The following is a 25236-nucleotide window of genomic DNA, read 5'->3' on the forward strand; positions in this document are numbered from 1 at the left end:
GAACACCTTACAGAACAGTGTACCGGCAGAGACTCAGGCTCATGGTTGCACTGCCACCTACAGAACACCTTACAGAACAGTGTACCAGCAGAGAGACTCAGGCTCATGGTTGCACTGCCACTTACAGAAAACCTTACAGAACAGTGTACCGGCAGAGAGACTCAGGCTCATGGTTGCACTGCCACCTACAGAACACCTTACAGAACAGTGTACCGGCAGAGAGACTCAGGCTCATGGTTGCACTGCCACCTACAGAACACCTTACAGAACAGTGTACCGGCAGAGAGACTCAGGCTCATGGTTGCACTGCCACCTTTTGGATTACTATGGCCATACTTTTAATATTAGCCAACTACCATTCCACTAATAAAAAAGTATGCATAGCGTAACTATTTGCTCCACTTCTTACCCAAAACGAACAGTCTATTAACTATTTACTAAAGTGTATTAACTATATAAAACTTGACAAAAGGTACAGCAAGCTTGCATGTGTGTGCGTGCGTGTGTGTGTGTGTGTGTGAGAGAGAGAGAAACTGGTTTCGGTTGGCCTGGCCGAGTCTGCCTGTTACCATTCAGCAGCTCTCTCACGCATCTACCGGATGTGTGTGTGTGTGTTTGTGTAAGTCTGTGTGTGTGTGTGTGTGTGTGTGTGTGTGTGTGTGTGTGTGTGTGTGTGTGTGTGTGTGTGTGTGTGTGTGTGTGTGTGTGTGTGTGTGTGTGTGTGTGTGTGTGTGTGGATGTGTTTAACTATTCTTGTGGGGACCAGAAGTCCCTACAAGAATAGTAAACGAACAAAAAGTTGACCAGTTGGGGACATTTTGTTAGTCCCCACAAGGTCAAATGCTATTTCTAGGGGGTTTAGGGTTAAGGTTAGAATTAGTGTTAGGGTTAGAATTAAGTTAAATATTAAGGTTAGGAGCTAGGGTTAGTTGTAGGGTTAGGGTTAGGAGCTAGGCTTAGGTTTAGGGTTAGGATAAAGTTGAGGTTTTTGGGTTAGAGTTAGGGTTAGGGTTAAGGTTAGGGTTAGGGTTAGGGTAGAGTACGGGTTAGGTTTAGGGTTAGGGTTAGGGAAAATAGGATTTTGAATGGGACTGAATTGTATGTCCCCACAAGGTTAGCTGTACAAGACTGTGTGTGTGTGTGTGTGTGTGTGTGTGTGTGTGTGTGTGTGTGTGTGTGTGTGTGTGTGTGTGTGTGTGTGTGTGTGTGTGTGTGTGTGTGTGTGTGTGTGTGAATGATAAAAGGGAGCTGTTTCAGCCATTCCCCAAAAATAACATACATTATTAAATAATGAGTTTAAAATACAGGTGAAATAGAGTCCATGTACTTTGGGCTTTGATTTTGAAGTCGCGTGTCAAGAAGAAACTATTCCCACCTAGGAATCCTTTTAGTGAGATTTGTTTAAACTGATTACGTAGGCACGTAGAACTATCCCTGCACTGACGCTGGTTGGTCATGTAAATAAACTCAAGCCGTCTTTTTATATCGTTTTGCAATAGGCTATTGTACGTACAAGGCTCATGTGATACATTGGATAATCATATTTCTGAATCGTGACAAAATAACTGTAGGCCTATGGCAATTATTAACATATTGGGAAGTGAAATCACTCCAACGAAGATTCGGAGGAGGAGGGAGAGAGATGGAGGAAGAGCGAAATATGTTTCTATTGTGACAATTTTTTTCTCTGGTTTCATACCAGGTAGGCTATGTGTTCTAAGTTATCATTTAGCATTTCCAAATACTCATATTTATATTGCCCAAAAAATACGCTATAAAAACATAAATATGAGTCCTATTTTACATTTATTTACATCGTTTTCTGAATTTTTCGGGGCGCTTTGTACTGTATCAGGGCGACTGTTGAGATGTATCTTTACACTAGATGGCGCTCTAGGTATTTTGGATACAGTTTTACTTTAAGTGGTTTGACCATTTCATCATCATATTGCGACATCATCTGCAGCTACCGCGGGAATGTAGTTTTTAACAGTGACAACGCCAAATAGGTGTTGTTTACATAGTCAAATATTTTTGTACGAACAATGAATTGTAAGTGTCATTTTGTTCGGTCGAGATCCATCTCACCGGTTATTTCATATGTCTGATATTATGGACATATTTGGGCGTTTTGTTGTGAAATTGCTTTTCCGGGGTGCTAGCCAGTCAGCTAAATTACTCAACTAGTGTCACTTCAGGGAAATGTGTTTCTTGTGACACAACGGAAACATAATTTCTCAGTGGTTCACAACCCCAAGAGTTTGTCCTTTATTGTCGTGTTAATCGAAGGCCCGTCTTATACAGGATTCCTTCAGAATTTGGCCTGCATTCGAAGTCGCGATGCTGAACGTCCCATCCCAGTCGTTCCCTGCAGCCAGCTCTCAGCAGCGTGTTGCTCCAGCCGGTCAGTCCGGCAGGAACAAGGTACTGTACCGGTAGTTGACGACATGATTGTTGTGTGAGAGTCATGCCTTTATATCATACATAATGTTGATGTTCCATCAATGGGCTAGACTATTGTGGTCCTACTATGTGAATGTTCTGTGCTGTAGTCCAATTTTATATTGAGTTAGAAGACCCTGTCTACAAAGTCAACCTTAAATTGATTGACATCATGCCACACCACTTTACTCTTTACTGAAGTGTAAGGCTGTGTTATCATGATACCACCTTTTCTGACTGGGAGGGGTATTCTTCCATGTTGTTTCAGGTAGCATTGAAGCCTGGCCACAGTCTGATGGACTGGATCCGTGTGGCTAAGAGTGGCCGGGACCTGACAGGGCTGAGAGGTAGACTCATAGACGTCACAGAGGAGGAGCTGCAAAAACACAGCACACGGGACGACTGTTGGACCTGCATACGAGGTTACACAAGCTAGCCCAATACTTTACACACACACACACACACACACAACACTGGTCCTGGCGTTTTGCAGGTTTTTGTTTAAGCCCAGTAGTAACACACTAGATTTAACTAATCAAGAGCTCAATGCCTCTCCGGGGCTAGAGTTGGAGAAACTGGGGTATTACTTAAATTGTTCAGGAAAATAAATGTGAAAAGTACACATACACACACACACACAGTAGCCGCATACTATCTGTACACAATTTTTCTCTCCACCTTCCGTAGTCCTAATTGAGTGATTCCTCACGAAACCCAGACAAAACAAATGCCATGATTTGGGGGATTTCTACGAAATGTAATCCATAGAATAGTCCTTTCAAGGAAAGATTGTATTTGATATTTGTATCTAAAAGCATGATTGAGAAATAGTTAATCAAAGGTGGCATATTTATTACATTTTGCCTTGCCCAGGCCTCCTTTAATAGCCAATAATGTTTAACCTGTCGATGCTGCAATGCAAAGCAAAAATGTCAAAAAAATGTCTTATATTAATTATTATTTAATCATACAACATGAATATAGAAAATATGTTTGAAAATGCAATATATTGTTCAACATTATATACTCTACAGGCATATCAAAGTTCCAGACTGGGATCTCTGCTAGTTTTAAAGTTATGGCCCTTTAAAACAATTTTTTTTGCCATAGTTCAGCATTGTAACCAATCACAGCCCTCCTTTTACTTGTATCATTGCACATCCTGCAAATCACAATTTTTAATCAATTTTCACATTCACTCTTTTGTTAATGCTTAAAAATTGTAGCAGAGATCCCACTCTTGAACTTAGCTAAGCCTGTAGAGTATATTATGTTCAACCATATATTAAAACATTTGCCAATTTCAATATCATGTTTATATTTTTCAATATTCATAAGTTAATGTAAAGAAAAAGTTATTGAAATAAAAATACTACTCATATTACAGAGAAGGCAGTATAGCTTCATATGACACCAATGTTTGTTTTGTAGCACCTACAGATTAACCACTAATCTTAAAGGAGGCCTAAATTAGGACAAAATGTCATAATATGCCAACTTTGATAAATCATTTCTCAATTATGGTTTTAAATACAAATGTCAAGTCTGTCAACAATCCTTCCTCCAAAGGACTATTACAGTGCATTTTGTTACGTTACAGCCTTATTCTAAAATTGATTACATTGTTTTTTCCCCTCATCAATCTACACACAATGCCTCATAATGACAGTGAAATAGGTTTGAAGAAATGTTTGCAAATGTATAAAAAATATATAACAGATATCTTATTTAAATAAGTATTCAGACCCTTTCCTATGAGGCTCACAATTTAGCTCGGGTGCATCCTGTTTCCATTGATCATCCTTGAGATGTTTCTACAATTTGATTGGAGTCAACCTGTGGTAAATTCAATTGATTGGACATGATTTGGAAAGGCACACACCTGTCTATATAAGGTCCCACAGTTGACAATGCATGTCAGAGACAAAACCAAGCCATGAGGTCGAAAGAAATTGTCTGTGGAACTCCGAGACAGGATTGTGTCGAGGCACAGACCTGGGGATTGGTACCCGCAAAAAGTCTGCTGCATTGAAGGTCCCCAAGAACACAGTGGCCTCCATCATTCTTAAACGGAAGAAGTTTGGAACCACCAAGACTCTACCTACAGCTGATCGTCCGGCCAAACTAAGCAATCGGGGGGGAAGGGCCTTGGTCACCTCCTTCACCAAGAACCTGATGGTCACTCTGACAGAGCTCCAGAGTTCCTCAGTGGAGATGGGAGAACCTTCCAGAAGGACAACCATCTCATCAGCACTCCACCAATCAGGCAATTATTGTAGAGTGGCCAGACGGAAGCCACTCCTCAGTAAAAAGCACATGACAGGCCACTTGGTGTTTGCCAAAAGGCACCTAAAGGACTCTGACCATGAGAAACAAGATTCTCTGGTCTGATGAAACCAAGATTGAACTCTTTGGAGTTCTGGAGGAAACCTGACACCATCCCTACGGTGAAGCATGGTGGTGGCAGCATCATGCTGTGGGGATGTTTTTCAGCGGCAGGGACTGGGAGACTAGTCAGGATCAAGGAAAAGATGAATGGAGCAAAGAGAGATCCTTGAGGAAAACCTGCTCCAGAGCGCTCAGGACTTCAGACTGGGGCGAAGGTTGACCTTCCAACAGGACAAAGACCCTAAGCACACAGCCAAGACAACGCAGGAATGGCTTCGGGACAAGTCTCTGAATGTCCTTGAGTAGCCCAGCCAGAGCCCGGACTTGAACTCGATCGAACATCTCTGGAGAGACCTGAAAATAGCTGTGCAGCGGCGCTCCCCATTCAACCTGACAGAGCTTGAGAATCCAACCTGCAGAGAAGAATGGGAGAAACTCCCCAAATACAGGTGTGCCAAGCTTGTAGCGTCATACCCAAGAAGACTCAAGGCGCTTCAACAAAGTACTGAGTAAAGGGTCTGAATACTTATGTAAATGTGATATTTCAGTTTTGTATTTGTAATACATTTGCAAACATTTCTACAAACCTGTTTTTGCTTTGTAATTATCTGTTATTGTGTGTAGATTGATTAGGGAAAAAAACATGTAATCCATTTTAAAATAAGGCTGTAACGTAACAAAATTTGGAAAAAGTCAAGGTGTCTGAATAATTTCCGAAAGCACTGTATATGGATTAAATAGAGTGAAAACCCCCAAAATCATGGTCTTTTTTTGTCTGGGTTTCGTGAGGAATCACTTTCGGAAGGAATCTAACACATTTCATCCTCTCATTTCCACATGTGCGTCATTGAGATTAAATGCACTCATTGGTAGTCATGGAGTGGGTTCATTTGTCAAAGGACATTGAGTAATACAGCTTAATTGAATTTGCTGTGAAGGAAGATTATGCAGGCTTTAGTGACTAGGACTCTGTCCACTTCTTCTGATTCAGAGCAGAACAGGGGCGCCCTCCCTCCCGCTGTATGCCTCTCTTTCTCTCTTCCCTCCCTATACCTCTCTCTCTTACCCAAACTCATACACTCACATATGCTTGGCATACAGCAATCATTTTTTATGACTTATTTGATAACCAGTCCTTAAAACAACAAATAACAGCACCCAGCAGCAGCATTAGATTGTAGAGAAGAAATGTAGAATTACACAACCGTATGCTGATAACATTATCATCATGTCTCATTGTTATTCATGTTTTCAGATTTGTTGATCGCACTCTGATCAGCACTCCCATAGGGATGTGTGATGAAGGCATTAGCCAACCAATTTAATATCAGTAGGCTATAAGACAGTAATTGGCGATTATATACACAAATGAAGGTTCCCTGTGGTGTCCATACCTTCTCCTCTCATACACAGTGTTTTCCTTGAGACTGTGTCTGTTTTCAGGGTCAGTAACTCACCTGGCTACAGCGTGGCCATGTCCTTATGTTGGGAGGAAAATGTTGTGTTTGTTGGGATAATATCTTTGAGTAGGGCATGTGTCTTTATGTTCTGAGAAGGATTTCTATAGAAAGCATTGGAGGCTGTGCACAGCGTTCAACTCCCCCTCAACACCATACATTACAATGTGTATAGTTCCATCATAGTTTAATCATTCATAACCATTTCTTTGAATGTATTTGCTGAATTCACTGTTATATTTATCGGTGTGAGTGGGCCCACATACACGAGTTAGCCCTAATATACAGATATTTAATACATGTTTTATTGTGAATTGCTTATTTAGCAATTCACAATAAAAAATGTATTGTGAATTTTGTGAGTATTTTGTGAATAAATACTATTATTTCCTGTGTGTGTCTCAGGCATGGTTTATAATGTGAGCCCCTACATGGATTTCCACCCTGGAGGAGAAGAGGAACTGATGAAGGCAGCTGGGATAGACGGAACAGACCTTTTTGACCAGGTCAGCTCTCATTGGACTTTCCCGAGTTAAAGGACTACCTTGGAAGTTCACATGTTAAAACACACAAGTTCAAAACATTAACGCACATAATGTGTGTTATGATGCCGTGCGTGTCTAAGCTCTCTTGCTCACTTTCTCCCTGTCTGCCTTTGTCCCTGAATCTGTGGCCATATGAGCAGGTCCACCGGTGGGTGAACTATGAGTCCATGTTAAAGGAGTGTCTGGTAGGGAGGATGGCTGTGAAGGCCAGCACTGCTCTCAAAGGTACAGTAACAATCCCTCTCTCCCAGGACTTTAATGCACCGTATTCTCTCTTTCATGCAGGATGTTTTTTGACCCTTTCTAATTCGTCTCCACAGCTCAGTGTGTGATAAAGGACAGCATCACTCATTTAAATGGTAATGTACAAAATAACAATAACAATAATGCACTAAAAACCCTGTGATTGTTCTGTACTGTTTGTGTGTGGGTGTTCTATATTCTGTGTGGCTGAAATCATAGTCCTTACTCTTGTCTCTCTCTCTCCTCAGGTCTAGCCCCCCCTTCTCCGCCCACCTCCATGCTCCCTCCTGCTTTCCTCACCCCTCCCTCACCCTCCTCATCACTGCAACCCTCAGCCGCCCTGCCACCAACCCAACCCAAAGACGCCCGGCCCAGGTACGCTCACAAAACAACAAGAACAACTGCTATGATATTGAGAATGGTGACAGACTGGATGATGTGAGGTGTGATAGATAGATGTGAGAAGGTAATGAACATACTGTATCTGTACATTGTTTTTTTTTAGGTATGACTGGTTTCAAACTGATGTCACAGTCGATATTGTGGTTTACACTAAACGGAAGGTAAACATCCCCACTTTGCAATTTTGAAATGGCAAGATTTGAGTGAAATGTGAGCCAGAACGTGCAGTAATTGTTCTTTAACCTCACCCCCCCACCCCTCTTTTCTCTCCCCTCTTTCCTTCTTCTCCCTTATTTTCTCTCCTCTCTTTTACCCCCTCCTATCTCAGCTCCCCAGCTCTGGCTGTACCATAGTTGACCTGCAAGATGGTGTTCTACGGGTGGAAGTTCTTCTGGGGAAAATGTCCTACATGCTGCGTCAACGTAAGTCGCAGCTTCCTTTGACTGTCCACTATGCCAGGGAGCTGTTTTCTGACATGAGTTGTCATAGCCGCCTCTTTCAATCCCCTTTCTTTTATCCATCTATTACAGCCATACTCTCTCTCTTTCTCCCTAACCTTCCTGTACTAGGGGTGTGAACGTTTAAACCAAATTGGCATTGTTAACCGAAAAACTGTTTACTATTATATATTTTTCTTATTTCCTCCCATAAAATGTAAATCACAGTGCAGTTATCACAACTAGCACTAACAGGTCCCGATCATCATCATCATAAAGGGAACATGCCTAACGCAACAATGCTGTAACGTTAGTAGGAGGAGATATGCATCTTTCAAATGATTTGCCACGGATATAAAGCGCTCTGAACTTCGACTTTAACAGTTGGGAAAATGACAGGGACGTGACAGCAGCGAAGTCCTGTATGGCAATACTTTGAGAAGTTAAATGAGAAGGTGATGAAACGCAAACTTTGCGAGGTAGAATTGAGCTACAGTGGCAGTACAGGTGCAATGCAATCTGAAAGGGATGCACCTTGACACCCAAACCGTTGCTGGCAGCAGCAGCGCAGGCTACAACAGACATTAGACAGGCTCTTCAGTCTTCACACGAAAGAAGTGCGATAAGGGACGGAGTGAGAAAGTCACAGCTCTGATTACAGAAATGATTGCAGTTGATATGCAGCCATTTTCAATGGTAGAGGATGTCGGCTTCAATGCCCTAATGGCATATCTAGAACCAGACTACAAGATGCCATATCGAACAACCGTGATGGCCCAGATGGAGAAATTGTACAATGATTGCTCTGCAAGTACAAAACGCGAGCTCTCAAAGTCAAGCACCTCATACGTTGCGTTAACAACATCAAATCAAAGTTTATTGGTCGCGTCCACAGATTTGCAGATGTTATCACAGATGCAGCAAAATACATTGTTGGACATCTATGAACACGCGGTCTTCCATCATCACTGCAACGAAACATCACATTGATGAGAAGTGGGACATAAGGTAGGGATGGGCGGTATGCCATATTTTACCAAATACCGGTATTGATGCACGAACGGTTTGAATTTTTACTTTACCTTCTATAACGATATTTCAATGTTTGGTTTGTTAAATGTAATTGGAAACTCCGGCGTGTGTAATGTCAGTTTTGGTAGTTTTCTACTTGAGTCATCTTTCTCCCTCTCCTCCTGATGCATACCGCTTCCCACACCAAGCCCTGACCCCTGTCACTCAAGGAGAGAGCAGTTGCTCGACCACGTGAGTCACGAGAACTTTCTTGCCATTCACTCTGCTGTCTGCATGGTCAGATGGATGTAACAAGATATTGGTGAAAACGATGCTGCTTTTCACAAGCATTCTATAATTACACAATTAGTTTGTGTATCTTACTGTCTGCAAACTACTGTCTGCTAGTTTGTCTTTTCTTAGCAAGCTTTGACAAAAATAAATTGTGTTAACCGCTAATGCTAATTGCAAACGTTATCTAGCTTGCTCAATTTACTAAGAGTCAGAGCATACGCTATACAGCCTGGTACCAGTAGTAAAAATAACGTTTGATGCTGGAGCTCCAAGGCATGCGTTGAAATCGCTAAGCAGTGTACTAGGAAGTCATTTACTGGAATTAGCTTTGTTTCCCCATCACTAGGTACCAGTGCTGGTGTAGGCCTAGATAAGCATGTTGTTTGTGCAACAGTATCTTCTAACTCAGAGATGAATAGGTGAAGCATGAATATGTTAGCTAGCTACATTAGGTAAAACAACTGTGGCGCACTCTTTTCACGCCACTTCTATACAGCTACGGCCAGATGTGATTTTCTTTGCAGGTTAGGTTTGCAGGTTAGGAGAGTGTTTTTCCTAACCCTTTTCCTAACCTTAACCTCAGTCTCCTAACCTGCTGCATGAATTATCCTAATCTGCTGCGTAAGTTCTCCTAACCTGCTGCGAAAAAGTTACTTCTGGTCGTAGATGTATCGAAGTGGCATGAAAAGGGTGTTTCTCGTGAAGAGGACATGACAAAGCATGTTCCCCCATCAGGTAACTCAGGAAACGAAAAAGATTTGGCATGGGTCCTGAGATCCTCCAAAGGTTCCACAGCTGCAACATCGAGAGCATCCTGACTGGTTGCATCACTGCCTGGTACGGCAATTGCTCGGCCAGCAGCATACCACCTGAGCCAGCAGCATACCACCCTGCATACCACTGCTGGCTTGCTTCTGAAGCCAAGCAGGGTTGGTCCTGGTCAGTCCCTGGATGGGAGACCAGGTGCTGCTGGAAATGGTGTTGGAGGGCCAGTAGGAGGCACTCTTTTCTCTGGTCTAAAAAAATATCCCAATACCCCATTGCCCCTGCCCTGTGTAGGGTGCTGTCTTTCGGATGGGACGTTAAACGGGTGTCCTGACTGAGGTCATTAAAGATCCCATGACACTTATTGTAAGAGTAGGGGTGTTAACCCTGGTGTCCTGGCTAAATTCCCAATCTGGCCCTCAAACCATCACAGTCACCTAATAATCCCCAGTTTACAATTGGCTCATTCATCCCCCTCCTCTCCCCTGTAACTATTCCCCAGGTCGTTGCTGTAAATGAGATTGTGTTCTCAGTCAATTTACCTGGTAAAATAACGGATAAATAAAAAAATAAAAATAAATTGCTCGTCCTCTGACCACAAGGCACTACAGAGGGTAGTGCGTACGGCCCAGTACATCACTGGGGCTAAGCTGCCTGCCTTCCAGGACCTCTACACCAGGCGGTGTCAGAGGAAGGCCCTAAAAATTGTCAAGACCCCAGCCACCCCAGTCATAGACTGTTCTCTCTGCTACCGCATGGCAAGCGGTACCGGAGTGCCAAGTCTAGGACAAAAAGGCTTCTCAACAGTTTTTACCCCCAAGCCATAAGACTCCTGAACAGGTAATCAAATGGCTACCCGGACTATTTGCGTTGTGTGCCCCCCCAGCCCCAAACCCTCTTTTTACGCTGCTGCTACTCTCTGTTTATCATATATGTATAGTCACTTTAACAATACATTAATGTACATACTACCTCAATTGGGCCGACCAACCAGTGCTCCCGCACGTTGGCTAACCGGGCTATCTGCATTGTGCATTTTGACCATATTATGCAGCCTTGCATGGCACAGTGTGGAAATTATAACAAAAGTGTAGGAAAGGTATGAAAATGCTCAACATTATTTTTGTTTGAAGTTGGATTGAATAGTATAACACAATCAGAATGGAGAAAGCCCCATTGAAATCCCTTATAATTTGTGTTGCCACCCTAGGATCACTCGCTACTCTTAAAGCATATTTAGAACTTTTATTATTAAAAAACATAAAATACCTTCATACCGTCAAAAATGTGATATGATATTTTGGCCATATCGCCCAGCCCTGAAAGGAAGTCCCATGTACTGACCACTGAGAACATGGAGGCACACAGCAAAGATCCTAAAAATGGCATGAACTACCATTGTTGCTGAGTGGGTGCCGCAGTATGGTGAGGGCTGTATGGTAGCTACAGAGGAGAACAACTGCCACCTCGCATTGAGGATTTCAAGTTAAAGGCCAACCGTGATATTGTAGGCATTGTTTCCAGAAAACAGGATCCCCCATTATAGCGAATGGGGAAATGGCGATCTTTCTGGTCAATATTCATGGTTATATTAAAAAATAACTGAACACGACCATGGTACCAATAATTGATCCTATTTCACCAGATATATGTCCTTGAACCGATTACTTTAAAATCGCACACAGACGAGTTAGAAGGATCATTTACAGTTGAAGTCAGAAGTTTACATACACCTTAGCCAAATACATTTAAGCTCAGTTTTTCACAATTTCTGACATTTTATCCTAGTAAAAATTCCCTGTCTTAGGACAGTTAGGGTCACCACTTTATTTTAAGAATGTGAAATGTCAGAATAATAGTAGAGAGAATGATTTATTTCAGCTTTTATTTCTTTCATCACATTCCCAGAGGGTCAGAAGTTTACATACACTCAATTAGTATTTGGTAGCATTTTCTTTAAATTGTTTAACATGGGTCAAACGTTTTGGGTAGCCTTCCACAAGCTTCCCAAAATAAGTTGGGTGAATTTTGGCCCATTTCTCCTGACAAAGCTGGTGTAACTGAGTCAGGTTTGTAGGCCTCCTTGCTCGCACACGCTTTTTCAGTTCTGCCCACAAATCTTCTATGTGATTGAGGTCAGGGCTTTGTGATGCCCACTCCAATACCTTGACTTTGTTTTCCTTAAGCCATGTTGTCACAACTTTGAAAGTATGCTTGGGGTCATTGTCCATTTGGAAGACCCATTTGTGACCAAGCTTTAACTTCCTGACTGATGTCTTGAGATGTTGCTTCAATATATTCACATACTTTTTCTCCCTCATCATGCCATCTATTTTGTGAAGTGCACCAGTCCTTCCTGCAGCAAAGCACCCCACAACATGATGCTGCCACCCCCGTGCTTCACGGTTGGGATGGTGTTCTTCGGCTTACAAGCCTCCCCTTTTTCCTCCAAACATAACGATGGTCATTATGGCCAAACAGTTCTATTTTTGTTTCATCAGACCAGAGGACATTTCTCCAAATAGTACAATCTTTGTCCCCATGTGCAGTTGCAAACCGTAGTCTGGATTTTTTTATGGCGGTTTTGGAGCAGTGGCTTCTTCCTTGCTGAGCGGCCTTTCAGGTTATGTTGATATAGGACTCATTTCACAAGGTCCTTTGCTGTTGTTCTGGGATTGATTTGGATTTTTCGCACAAAAGTACGTTCGTCTCTAGGAGACATCTCCTTCCTGAGCGGTATGACGGCTGCATGGTCCCATGGTGTTTATACTTGCGTACTTTTGTTTGTACAGATGAACGTGGTACCTTCAGGCATTTGGAAATTGCTCCAAAGGATGAACCAGACTTGTGGAGGTCTCCAATTCTTTTTTTCTTTGCTGATTTCTTTTGATTTTCCCATGATGTTAAGCAAAAAGGCACTGAGTTTGAAGGTAGGCCTTGAAATACATCCACAGGTACACCTCCAATTGAGTCAAATGATGTCAATTAGCCTATCAGAACTTCTAAAGCCATGACATAATTTTCTGGAATTTTCCAAGCTGTTTACAGGCACAGTCAACTTAGTGTATGTAAACTTCTGACCCACTGGAATTGTGATACAGTGAAATAATCTGTCTGTAAACAATTGTTGGAAAAATGACTTGTGTCATGCACAAAGTAGATGTCCTAACCGACTTGCCAAAACTATAGTTTGTTAACAAGAAATTTGTGGATTGGTTGAAAAACGAATTTTAATGACTCCAACCTAAGCATATGTAAACTTCCGACTTCAACTGTAGTTCCTGCAGTTCCTCGGTCGGCCTTCAATTTGAGATACTTAATGAGAGGAGGCAGCACTGAGCTAGCCTGCAACGTCACTTCTTAGACTAGCTCTAACTACACATGCAATGTTTCCAAAAAGTCCTCCATGAAGCAAGATGGGGACTTCCTGAAAATACACTTTCTGATCTTCAAATGCGCCACTGAGGATTCTCATAGGAAACAATGGGGTGATGTCATCGATGGCTTCGTCCATATCTTTTACAGTCTATGGGTTGCCATGACTGCGGTAGTTTTAACTGCATTGCACGCTGGCGGTCATACGCAGCACCATATCTGCAATGTGAATAGTTTTATGATTTTTTTTCTTATTGTTTAAACAATAAATATTGCAGTTTTAACATTAAGAAATATTTTACATTTGTTACAACGCTATCCTGTACCCTAGTTAGGGCTGGCACAATTACCTTTACCCTTTAACTGATGAATACCCCCTTTTTTTTGTGGTGTTGCTCCTTGCTGAAACAAGCAAGGTGTTGAAACAAATGAGTCTTTGGTTGCATAGGCAGTGACCCCCCCCCCCCCCCCCCCGCAGCACTACACAGCGCATGCAGTCAGGAGCGAAGAGGAGGAAGAGAAAATGTGTGTAAAAAAAATCTGTTTTTTTATCTTCTAATTCTTCATATGTTTGCTATTCGAACGGTTGTTATTTTAGCTGGCCAATTATCGTCATTTAAAATTCCATGACCATCACAGACCTCGTCCATTATCAGCTGTAATTATATTATTGATTGCTCTCAAGGCTTATTTCTCCATCTGTGTTCCAGCCTGGAGGACTTGACACAATTAGTGTCCAGTGTTTATCACTGGCTTATTAATGTTGAAGGGAAATATTGACTGTGTCAACCAGAGGAAATAAACACGGTGCCCATTTCCACTAAACCCTCTATCGGTCTATCTCTATCACCCTCTGTCTGTCCCTCTCTTACTCTCTCTCTTTCCTTCTCTATCACCCTCTGTCTGTCCCTCTCTTACTCTCTCTTTCCTTCTCTATCACCCTCTGTCTATCCCTCTCTTACTCTCTCTCTTTCCTTCTCTATCACCCTCTGTCTGTCCCTCTCTTACTCTCTCTCTTTCCTTCTCTATCACCCTCTCTGTCCCTCTCTTACTCTCTCTCTTTCCTTCTCTATCACCCTCTCTCTGTCCCTCTCTTACTCTCTCTCTTTCCTTCTCTATCACCCTCTGTCTGTCCCTCTCTTACTCTCTCTCTTTCCTTCTCTATCACCCTCTGTCTGTCCCTCTCTTACTCTCTCTCTTTCCTTCTCTATCACCCTCTGTCTGTCCCTCTCTTACTCTCTCTCTTTCCTTCTCTATCACCCTCTCTGTCCCTCTCTTACTCTCTCTCTTTACTTCTCTATCTCTCTGTAAATGGGGTGATGAATTTGATTTATATTCATTTCTGGTAAACAACTCACTAGGAGTCTCTCTTTTTCAGGTCTAGCCCAAGAAGTAGATGGAAGCGTTGCTGGTAAGGAGAACATTTTATGGTCTGATGTCTTTTCCTAAGCTAAAGCTGACTAACTGTTAACGTTTACCAACTCCCTCCCTCGATCCCTCCCTCCCCATCTTTCTCCTTCTCGCTCTCTCGCTATGCTGGTACAGTCCACACAGTGTGTGCTGTGGGGAAGATTCAGGTCAGCATGCGTAAAGCGGCCAAAGGAAAGTGGGAGGAGCTTGGTGAACCACTGGAATTCCATGATTCTCTTTTCAGGAAGAAAGATCGAGGTATGAATAGGGGCTCTTTTCCAATATGTCTTTCCTTGATTCCTCACGGCCTCACTCCTCACCTTCTCAAAACGCTTTGGAGGAGAATGTAAGAGGGGAGGGACCTTGTACTTTCTCCTCCAATGCGTTTTGAGGAGGAGGCAAGGAGAGAGGAAGTGAGGAATCGAGAAAAGACGAAAGAAAGAGCCAGAATGCCATTTCAGACACATCCAAAGAGATGTTTATCAATCGGTCTTCTGAATTGATTTTATTACATTCCCCTATTAACCAAAATCACATGTTAGTTATTCACTCTCTCTCTCTCAGCGATCTTCTACAGGGAGTGTATGTTAGTTTCTAAGACGGAGGTCACACACGACACCTGGGTGTTCCGGTTACAACTCCCTCTAGGGACACTCATGCACGTGCCAGTTGGGAAACACATCTACCTCAAGGCCCTCATCCAAGGTAAAGCCTAGCCTATAGATCCATGCTAATGCTAACGCTACATCTAGGCTAGAGCTAATCCCATAGCAGCCCATGCGGTCCATTGCTAGTGCTTGTGCTATGCTGCATGTTTTACATTTTATTTAACCTTTATTTATACATGCTTTTCTCATTGAGATAAAATCTCTTTTTCAAGCGAGACCTGGTCCAACAGCAGCAGGGGGAACACCGTTTCAGACAAAACAACTTAGATACACTAACACAACATTTAATAAAACTATAGACACACATACAGTACAACTATTACATAAAGAAACACAAATGTCATAACAAAATAAAAAACAGCTGTCCTAAAGACAATTACACGCTTCTATGATATTTACGTCGATCAAGTGTTTAAACTCCACCAACATGACTAGATTATCAAATTTTTAAATGTTCAGGAGAGAATTCCAGGACCACTGAGTTGAGTAACTTTAACTATTTCCACCATGACCTATTCTAATTCTTGGTACTGTTAAAAGCAAATGAGAATGTGACCGTTTATATATATTTACTGATCAGATTTTTTTTTTAAGCAGATAACGTGGCATTTTACCCAATATGGCCTTATAAATCAGTTTATACTGGTGTTTAAGCCTACGCAAGGTCAATGACGACCAGCCAGGGTAGCCAGGGTAGTGGTTGAAGCATATATATATATATATATATATACACTGCTCAAAAAAATAAAGGGAACACTTAATCAACACAATGTAACTCCAAGTCAATCACACTTCTGTGAAATCAAACTGTCCACTTAGGAAGCAACACTGATTGACAATAAATTTCACATGCTGTTGTGTAGGCAATTAGCAAAACACCCCCAATAAAGGAGTGGTTCTGCAGGTGGTGACCACAGACCACTTCTCAGTTTCTATGCTTCCTGGCTGATGTTTTGATCACTTTTGAATGCTGGCGGTGCTTTCACTCTAGTGGTAGCATGAGACGGAGTCTACAACCCACACAAGTGGCTCAGGTAGTGCAGCTCATCCATGATGACACATCAATGCGAGCTGTGGCAAGAAGGTTTGCTGTTTCTGTCAGCGTAGTGTCCAGAGCATGGAGGCGCTACCAGGAGACAGGCCAGTACATCAGGAGACGTGGAGGAGACCGTAGGAGGGCAACAACCCAGCAGCAGGACCGCTACCTCCGCCTTTGTGCAAGGAGGAGCAGGTGGAGCACTGCCAGAGCCCTGCAAAATGACCTCCAGCAGGCCACAAATGTGCATGTGTCTGCTCAAACGGTCAGAAACAGACTCCATGAGGGTGGTATGAGGGCCCGACGTCCACAGGTGGGGGTTGTGCTTACAGCCCAACACCGTGCAGGACGTTTGGCATTTGCCAGAGAACACCAAGATTGGCAAATTCGCCACTGGCGCCCTGTGCTCTTCACAGATGAAAGCAGGTTCACACTGAGCACATGTGACAGACGTGACAGAGTCTGGAGACGCCGTGGAGAACGTTCTGCTGCCTGCAACATCCTCCAGCATGACCGGTTTGGCGGTGGGTCAGTCATGGTGTGGGGTGGCATTTCTTTGGGGGGCCGCACAGCCCTCCATGTGCTCGCCAGAGGTAGCCTGACTGCCATTAGGTACCGAGATGAGATCCTCAGACCCCTTGTGAGACCATATGCTGGTGCGGTTGGCCCTGGGTTCCTCCTAATGCAAGACAATGCTAGACCTCATGTGGCTGGAGTGTGTCAGCAGTTCCTGCAAGAGGAAGGCATTGATGCTATGGACTGGCCCGCCCGTTCCCCAGACCTGAATCCAATTGAGCACATCTGGGACATCATGTCTCGCTCCATCCACCAACGCCACGTTGCACCACAGACTGTCCAGGAGTTGGCGGATGCTTTAGTCCAGGTCTGGGAGGAGATCCCTTAGGAGACCATCCACCACCTCATCAGGAGCATGCCCAGGCATTGTAGGGAGGTCATACAGGCATGTGGAGGCCACACACACTACTGAGCCTCATTTTGACTTGTTTTAAGGACATTACATCAAAGTTGGATCAGCCTGTAGTGTGGTTTTCCACTTTAATTTTGAGTGTGACTCCAAATCCAGACCTCCATGGGTTGATAAATAATTTGATTTACATTGATCATTTTTGTGTGATTTTGTTGTCAGCACATTCAACTATGTAAAGAAAAAAGTATTTAATAAGAATATTTCATTCATTCAGATCTAGGATGTGTTATTTTAGTGTTCCCTTTATTTTTTTGAGCAGTATATATATATAACATCACTAAAATCTAAAACCACCAGTAATGTACATCGTACCAGCTCCTTCCTGGCCTCCAGAGAAAAACAAGCCTTATGAAATGTGTAGACAGTTGGCTAACGCTATATCTGGGCTACCGCTAATCCCTTAGCATCACATGTAATTCATTGCTAATGTTAATGCTATATGTGTAGACAGTGAGGTGGTGAAGCCCTACACGCCAGTCGAGGAAACACTGGTACCAGCTACACTGGACTCCACACAGGGGACTGCAGCCACTGACATCTTCCTCATGATCAAAGTCTACCCAGATGGAGTGTTGACTCAACACCTAAACAACCTCAACATCGGTAAGTCTGAGGCCCCCAGTAAACCTCACTGTTACAGCTAAGTGGGTTGTTCAAATCAAATGTTATTTATCACATACACCGAATAAAACTGGTGTAGACTTTACATTGAATACCCAATAATGGATCTATATACAGGGAGTACCAGATCAATGTGGAGCTATATACAGGGAGTACCAGATCAATGGGGAGCTATATACAGGGAGTACCAGATCAATGGGGAGCTATATACAGGGAGTACCAGATCAACGGGGAGCTATATACAGGGAGTACCAGATCAATGGGGAGCTATATACAGGGAGTACCAGACCAATGTGGAGCTATATACAGGGAGTACCAGACCAATGTGGAGCTATATACAGGGAGTACCAGATCAATGGGGAGCTATATACAGGGAGTACCAGATCAATGGGGAGCTATATACAGGGAGTATCAGATCAATGCGGAGCTATATACAGGGAGTATCAGATCAATGGGGAGCTATATACAGGGAGTGCCAGATCAATGGGGAGCTATATACAGGGAGTACCAGATCAATGGGGAGCTATATACAGGGAGTACCAGATCAATGGGGAGCTATATACAGGGAGTACCAGATCAATGGGGAGCTATATACAGGGAGTACCAGATCAATGGGGAGCTATATACAGGGAGTGCCAGATCAATGGGGAGCTATATAATGGGGAGCTATATACAGGGAGTACCAGATCAATGGGGAGCTATATACAGGGAGTACCAGATCAATGGGGAGCTATATACAGGGAGTGCCAGATCAATGGGGAGCTATATACAGGGAGTACCAGATCAATGGGGAGCTATATACAGGGAGTACCAGATCAATGGGGAGCTATATACAGGGAGTGCCAGATCAATGGGGAGCTATATACAGGGAGTACCAGATCAATGGGGAGCTATATACAGGGAGTGCCAGATCAATGGGGAGCTACAGTGGGGAGAACAAGTATTTGATACACTGCCGATTTTGCAGGTTTTCCTACTTACAAAGCACGTAGAGGTCTGTCATTTTTATCATAGGTACACTTCTACTGTGAGAGTCGGAATCTAAAACAAAAATCCAGAAAATCACATTGTATGATTTTTAAGTAATTAATTTGCATTTTATTGCATGACATAAGTATTTGATACATCAGAAAAGCAGAACTTAATATTTGGTACAGAAACCTTTGTTTGCAATTACAGAGATCATACGTTTCCTGTAGTTCTTGACCAGGTTTGCACACACTGCAGCAGGGATTTTGGCCCACTCCTCCATACAGACCTTCTCCAGATCTTTCAGGTTTCGGGGCTGTCGCTGGGCAATACGGACTTTCAGCTCCCTCCAAAGATTTTCTATTGGGTTCAGGTCTGGAGACTGGCTAGGCCACTCCAGGACCTTGAGATGCTTCTTACGGAGCCACCCCTTAGTTGCCCTGGCTGTCTGTTTCGAGTCGTTGTCATGCTGGAAGACCCAGCCACGACCCATCTTCAATGCTCTTACTGAGGGAACGAGGTTGTTGGCCAAGATCTCGCGATACATGGCCCCATCCATCCTCCCCTCAATACGGTAGAGTCGTCCTGTCCCCTTTGCAGAAAAGCATCCCCAAAGAATGATGTTTCCACCTCCATGCTTCACAGTTGGGATGGTGTTCTTGGGGTTGTACTCATCCTTCTTCTTCCTCCAAACACGGCGAGTGGAGTTTAGAGCAAAAAGCTCTATTTTTGTCTCATCAGACCACATGACCTTCTCCCATTCCTCCTCTGGATCATCCAGATGGTCATTGGCAAACTTCAGACGGGCCTGGACATGCGCTGGCTTGAGCAGGGGGACCTTGCGTGCGCTGCAGGATTTTAATCCATGACGGCGTAGTGTGTTACTAATGGTTTTCTTTGAGACTGTGGTCCCAGCTCTCTTCCGGTCATTGACCAGGTCCTGCCGTGTAGTTCTGGGCTGATCCCTCACCTTCCTCATGATCATTGATGCCCCACGAGGTGAGATCTTGCATGGAGCCCCAGACCGAGGGTGATTGACCGTCATCTTGAACTTCTTCCATTTTCTAATAATTGCACCAACAGTTGTTGCCTTCTCACCAAGCTGCTTGCCTATTGTCCTGTAGCCCATCCCAGCCTTGTGTAGGTCTACAATTTTATCCCTGATGTCCTTACACAGCTCTCTGGTCTTGGCCATTGTGGAGAGGTTGGAGTCTGTTTGATTGAGTGTGTGGACAGGTGTCTTTTATACAGGTAACGAGTTCAAACAGTTGCAGTTAATACAGGTAATGAGTGGAGAACAGGAGGGCTTCTTAAAGAAAAACTAACAGGTCTGTGAGAGCCGGAATTCTTACTGGTTGGTAGGTGATCAAATACTTATGTCATGCAATAAAATGCAAATTAATTACTTAAAAATCATACAATGTGATTTTCTGGATTTTTGTTTTAGATTCCGTCTCTCACAGTTAAAGTGTACCTATGATAAAAATTACAGACCTCTACATGCTTTGTAAGTAGGAAAACCTGCAAAATCGGCAGTGTATCAAATACTTGTTCTCCCCACTGTATATACAGGGAGTGCCAGATCAATGGGGAGCTATATAATGGGGAGCTATATACAGGGAGTACCAGATCAATGTGGAGCTGTATACAGGGAGTACCAGATCAATGGGGAGCTATATACAGGGAGTACCAGATCAATGTACAGAGGTACGAGCTACTTGAGGTTGATATATACATGAAGGCAAGGTAAAGGCACCCGATAGATAATAATACGAGTAAAGTAAAGAAATATATGATTGTTAGTGAGTAGGTTGTGTGAGTTTTGTTTGTGTGTGCGTGCGTGCGTTTGTTTCTGTGTGTGTTCATGTGCTGTGTGTTCATATGTAAGTGGAATTGAGGTCAAGTGTACGTCAATCTGCAGGTGGTTTAGCCACGCTGTGGAATACTAATGTTTCAGAGAAGTGAGCAAGGTTGGCAACAACAACATGAAATAAAAGATAGCACGTCAGAAACCGGAGGGAAGTTTATTTTTCTTCCAACCAGGATTGATTAGATAACCTTTTGTTTAACATAAAGTCATTTACATGTTTGCCTGCTGCGTGCACAAGTAGACTAGGTGACAGAAGTTCTTGACTCCTGTGTGTCGAAAACTCTTTAACCACATTTAGTATTTAGAATGCATTACACAAGCGTTGATTGTGATTATGATAGGGTACTGCATTTACATGACCGTTAGTAATAACATGATTATGACGTTAACATTCACAGGGAGGACTATACTCTTCGCATTGTGATTAGGGATATACTTATGATTAATAGTAGCACTTTGCAATTCTATTCTCATTATGTATTTTGAGTATTAAATGTCAGATGTTAGTTAGGGCTGGCACAATTATCGTATAATCTTGTAACCAACAATTATGGACAATTATCAACTTTTATATTCAAGTAGATAATTGTATTTTTATATGAAATGGGTACATTTGGTAGTCATTTTACGAGCAGAACGGCACGGTCAGGAGGAGAAGCTTAATTTCCAAACGTTTGAAGCGGTCCAAACTAGAGGTCGACCGATTAATCGGAATGGCCGATTAATCGGGGTCGATTTCAAGTTTTCATAACAATCAGAAATAGCTTTTTTTGGACACTGATTTGCCGATTTTTATTATTATATATATTTTTTAATTATTATTATTATTAATTTTTTACACCTTTTATTTAATCTTAATTTAACTAGGCAAGTCAGTTAAGAACACATTCTTATTTTCAATGACGGCCTAGGAACGTTCTGCCTCAGATTTTTAACCTTGTCAGCTCGGGGGATCCAATCTTGCAACCTTACAGTTAACTAGTCCAATGCTCTAACACTGATTACATTGCACTCCACGAGGAGCCTGCCTGTGCCGCGAATGCAGTAAGCTAAGGTAAATTGCTAGCTAGCATTAAACTTATCTTATAAAAAACAATCAATCAATGACTGTCATTGCTCCAATGTGTACTTAACCATAAACATCAATGCCTTTCTTAAAATCAATACACAAGTATATATTTTTAAACCTGCATATTTAGCTAAAAGAAATCCAGGTTAGCAGGCAATATTAACCAGGTGAAATTGTGTCATTTCTCTTGCGTTCATTGCACGCAGAGTCAGGGTATATGCAACAGTTTGGGCCGCCTGGCTCTTTGCGAACTAATTTGCCAGAATTTTACGTAATTATGACATAACTAGGTTGTGCAATGTAACAGGAATATTGTGCAATGTAACAGGAATATTGAAGGTTGTGCAATGTAAGGTTGTGCAATGTAACAGGAATATTTAGACTCATGGATGCCACCCGTTAGATAAAATACGAAACGGAATAAACGTTTTGTTTTCGAGGTGATAGTTTCCGGATTAGTCAAAGGTATATGGTTTAGAGAGAAATAGTCGACGCGTTATAATTCCTGTAATAACTTGCGGCTGAACTTGAAAGGGGTTCCTTCGTTATTTTACCGTTCATGTCTTCCATAGAGAATGTCTTGATCTACTTCAAATAAGGTCTGTGTTTCGTGCAGGCTTAAACCGCCTCGACGTTTTGATACCCGTGTAAATCTCACTAGGATAAGGTAACGTTTGTCAACATATTTTCATAAATCCACTCTACAAAAAAATGATCTTCGCTTATATTTAGCCAATAATGATCAGAGTTACCTTGTCCTATGGATATCTACACAGTTATGAAATTGGCAAGGGGGTGTAAGCCCACACGAAACACAGACCTTATTTTAAGTGAATCTAAAAATATCCTATGGAATAAATGAAGGAACCGCTTTTCAGATTTTGCTAGAAGGTGTCGTGGGAATTATGACTCACACTTTGGTCGTCAATTCTTACCATGCCCATTATTAAAATAGGATTTCCTGCATATAGAAATGACAGTTTTTGTTTTCAACATTCATCACAGGTAACTTAAACTCCATTTTTATTCAAACAGTTGAGAGTATTTGTCTCCTAAGCAGACTCTTCAGTATCATTGTCACTTCAGAGCTGTGTGTGTGTATTTATGTATTATATTAAGTTAAAATAAAAGTGTTCATTGTTCATTCAGTATTGTTACAATTGTCATTATTACAAAAATGTGTGTGTGTGTATGATATATATTATATACAGTGGGGAGAACAAGTATTTGATACACTGACGATTTTGCAGGTTTTCCTACTTACAAAGCATGTAGAGGTCTGTAATTTTTATCATAGGTACACTTCAACTATGAGAGACAGAATCTAAAACAAAAATCCAGAAAATCACATTGTATGATTTTTAAGTAATTAATTTGCATTTTATTGCATGACATAAGTATTTGATACATCAGAAAAGCAGAACTTAATATTTGGTACAGAAACCTTTGTTTGCAATTACAGAGATCATACGTTTCCTGTAGTTCTTGACTAGGTTTGCACACACTGCAGCAGGGATTTTGGCCCACTCCTCCCTACAGATCTTCTCCAGATCCTTCAGGTTTCGGGGCTGTCGCTGGGCAATACGGACTTTCAGCTCCCTCCAAAGATTTTCTATTGGGTTCAGGTCTGGAGACTGGCTAGGCCACTCCAGGACCTTGAGATGCTTCTTACGGAGCCACTCCTTAGTTGCCATGGCTGTGTGCTTCGTGTCGTTGTCATGCTGGAAGACCCAGCCACGACCCATCTTCAATGCTCTTACTGAGGGAAGGAGGTTGTTGGCCAAGATCTCGCGATACATGGCCCCATCCATCCTCCCCTCAATACGGTGCAGTCGTCCTGTCCCCTTTGCAGAAAAGCATCCCCAAAGAATGATGTTTCCACCTCCATGCTTCACGGTTGGGATGGTGTTCTTGGGGTTGTACTCATCCTTCTATTCCTCCAAACACGGCGAGTGGAGTTTAGAGCAAAAAGCTCTATTTTTGTCTCATCAGACCACATGACCTTCTCCCATTCCTCCTCTGGATCATCCAGATGGTCATTGGCAAACTTCAGACGGGCCTGGACATGCGCTGGCTTGAGCAGGGGGACCTTGCGTGCGCTGCAGGATTTTAATCCATGACGGCGTAGTGTGTTACTAATGGTTTTCTTTGAGACTGTGGTCCCAGCTCTCTTCAGGTCATTGACCAGGTCCTTCCGTGTAGTTCTGGGCTGATCCCTCACCTTCCTCATGATCATTGATGCCCCACGAGGTGAGATCTTGCATGGAGCCCCAGACCGAGGGTGATTGACCGTCATCTTGAACTTCTTCCATTTTCTAATAATTGTGCCAACAGTTGTTGCCTTCTCACCAAGCTGCTTGGCTATTGTCCTGTAGCCCATCCCAGCCTTGTACAGGTCTACAATTTATCCCTGATGTCCTTACACAGCTCTCTGGTCTTGGCCATTGTGGAGAGGTTGGAGTCTGTTTGATTGAGTGTGTGGACAGGTGTCTTTTATACAGGTAACGAGTTCAAACAGGTGCAGTTAATACAGGTAATGAGTGGAGAACAGGAGGGCTTCTTAAAGAAAAACTAACAGGTCTGTGAGAGCCGGAATTCTTACTGGTTGGTAGGTGATCAAATACTTATGTCATGCAATAAAATGCTAATTAATTACTTAAAAATCATACAATGTGATTTTCTGGATTTTTGTTTTAGATTCCGTCTCTCACAGTTGAAGTGTACCTATGATAAAAATTACAGACCTCTACATGCTTTGTAAGTAGGAAAACCTGCAAAATCGGCAGTGTATCAAATACTTGTTCTCCCCACTGTATATATATAAACACATTTTTTTTTAAATTATAAATCGTCTGATTAATCGGTATCGGCTTTTTTTGTCCTCCAATAATCGGTATCGGCGTTGAAAAATCATAATCGGTCGACCTCTAGTCCAAACCATTCGTTTTTGAGATAGGGATGTCACCAATGCTGTTGTATTTAGTATGTCATAGCTAATATTCAAAGATCCATTACAAGCTCAAAAAAAATTTCAACAAAAAAGACAATTATGGCAATGACTGTGGTCATTTGCAAGACATTTTATCGTTACCTAAAATTCTATAATCGTCACAGCTCTAGTTAGACCCTATCTTTTTCTCTCGTTTCTATCTTTCATCCTGTATCCTTTTGTCACCACTCTCTCTCGCGCTCTCTCTCTCTCTCTCTCTCTCTCTCTCTCTCTCCCCTCTCTTATTCATACATCAG

At 42.5% G+C, this 25236-nt stretch overlaps 1 protein-coding gene across 1 annotated transcript in view; it reads left to right on the forward strand.

Annotated features, from left to right (window-relative positions):
* Positions 1 to 1948: 1948 nt before the first annotated feature.
* The window catches only part of LOC139573498 (cytochrome b5 reductase 4-like), a 41797-nt gene continuing 18509 nt past the window's right edge, over positions 1949 to 25236 (forward strand). The window contains exons 1-13 of the mRNA XM_071397006.1: positions 1949 to 2052; positions 2305 to 2424; positions 2711 to 2864; positions 6693 to 6793; positions 6973 to 7057; positions 7153 to 7191; positions 7324 to 7450; positions 7581 to 7638; positions 7806 to 7899; positions 14738 to 14770; positions 14905 to 15027; positions 15334 to 15474; positions 17909 to 18064. Of these exons, the coding sequence (XP_071253107.1) occupies positions 2341 to 2424; positions 2711 to 2864; positions 6693 to 6793; positions 6973 to 7057; positions 7153 to 7191; positions 7324 to 7450; positions 7581 to 7638; positions 7806 to 7899; positions 14738 to 14770; positions 14905 to 15027; positions 15334 to 15474; positions 17909 to 18064 (1195 nt within the window). The 5' untranslated portion in view covers positions 1949 to 2052; positions 2305 to 2340. The remainder of the gene's footprint in view (positions 2053 to 2304; positions 2425 to 2710; positions 2865 to 6692; positions 6794 to 6972; positions 7058 to 7152; positions 7192 to 7323; positions 7451 to 7580; positions 7639 to 7805; positions 7900 to 14737; positions 14771 to 14904; positions 15028 to 15333; positions 15475 to 17908; positions 18065 to 25236) is intronic.

The sequence above is a fragment of the Salvelinus alpinus genome, chromosome 4 (assembly GCF_045679555.1).
Source record: "Salvelinus alpinus chromosome 4, SLU_Salpinus.1, whole genome shotgun sequence".
Taxonomy (NCBI): domain Eukaryota; kingdom Metazoa; phylum Chordata; class Actinopteri; order Salmoniformes; family Salmonidae; genus Salvelinus; species Salvelinus alpinus.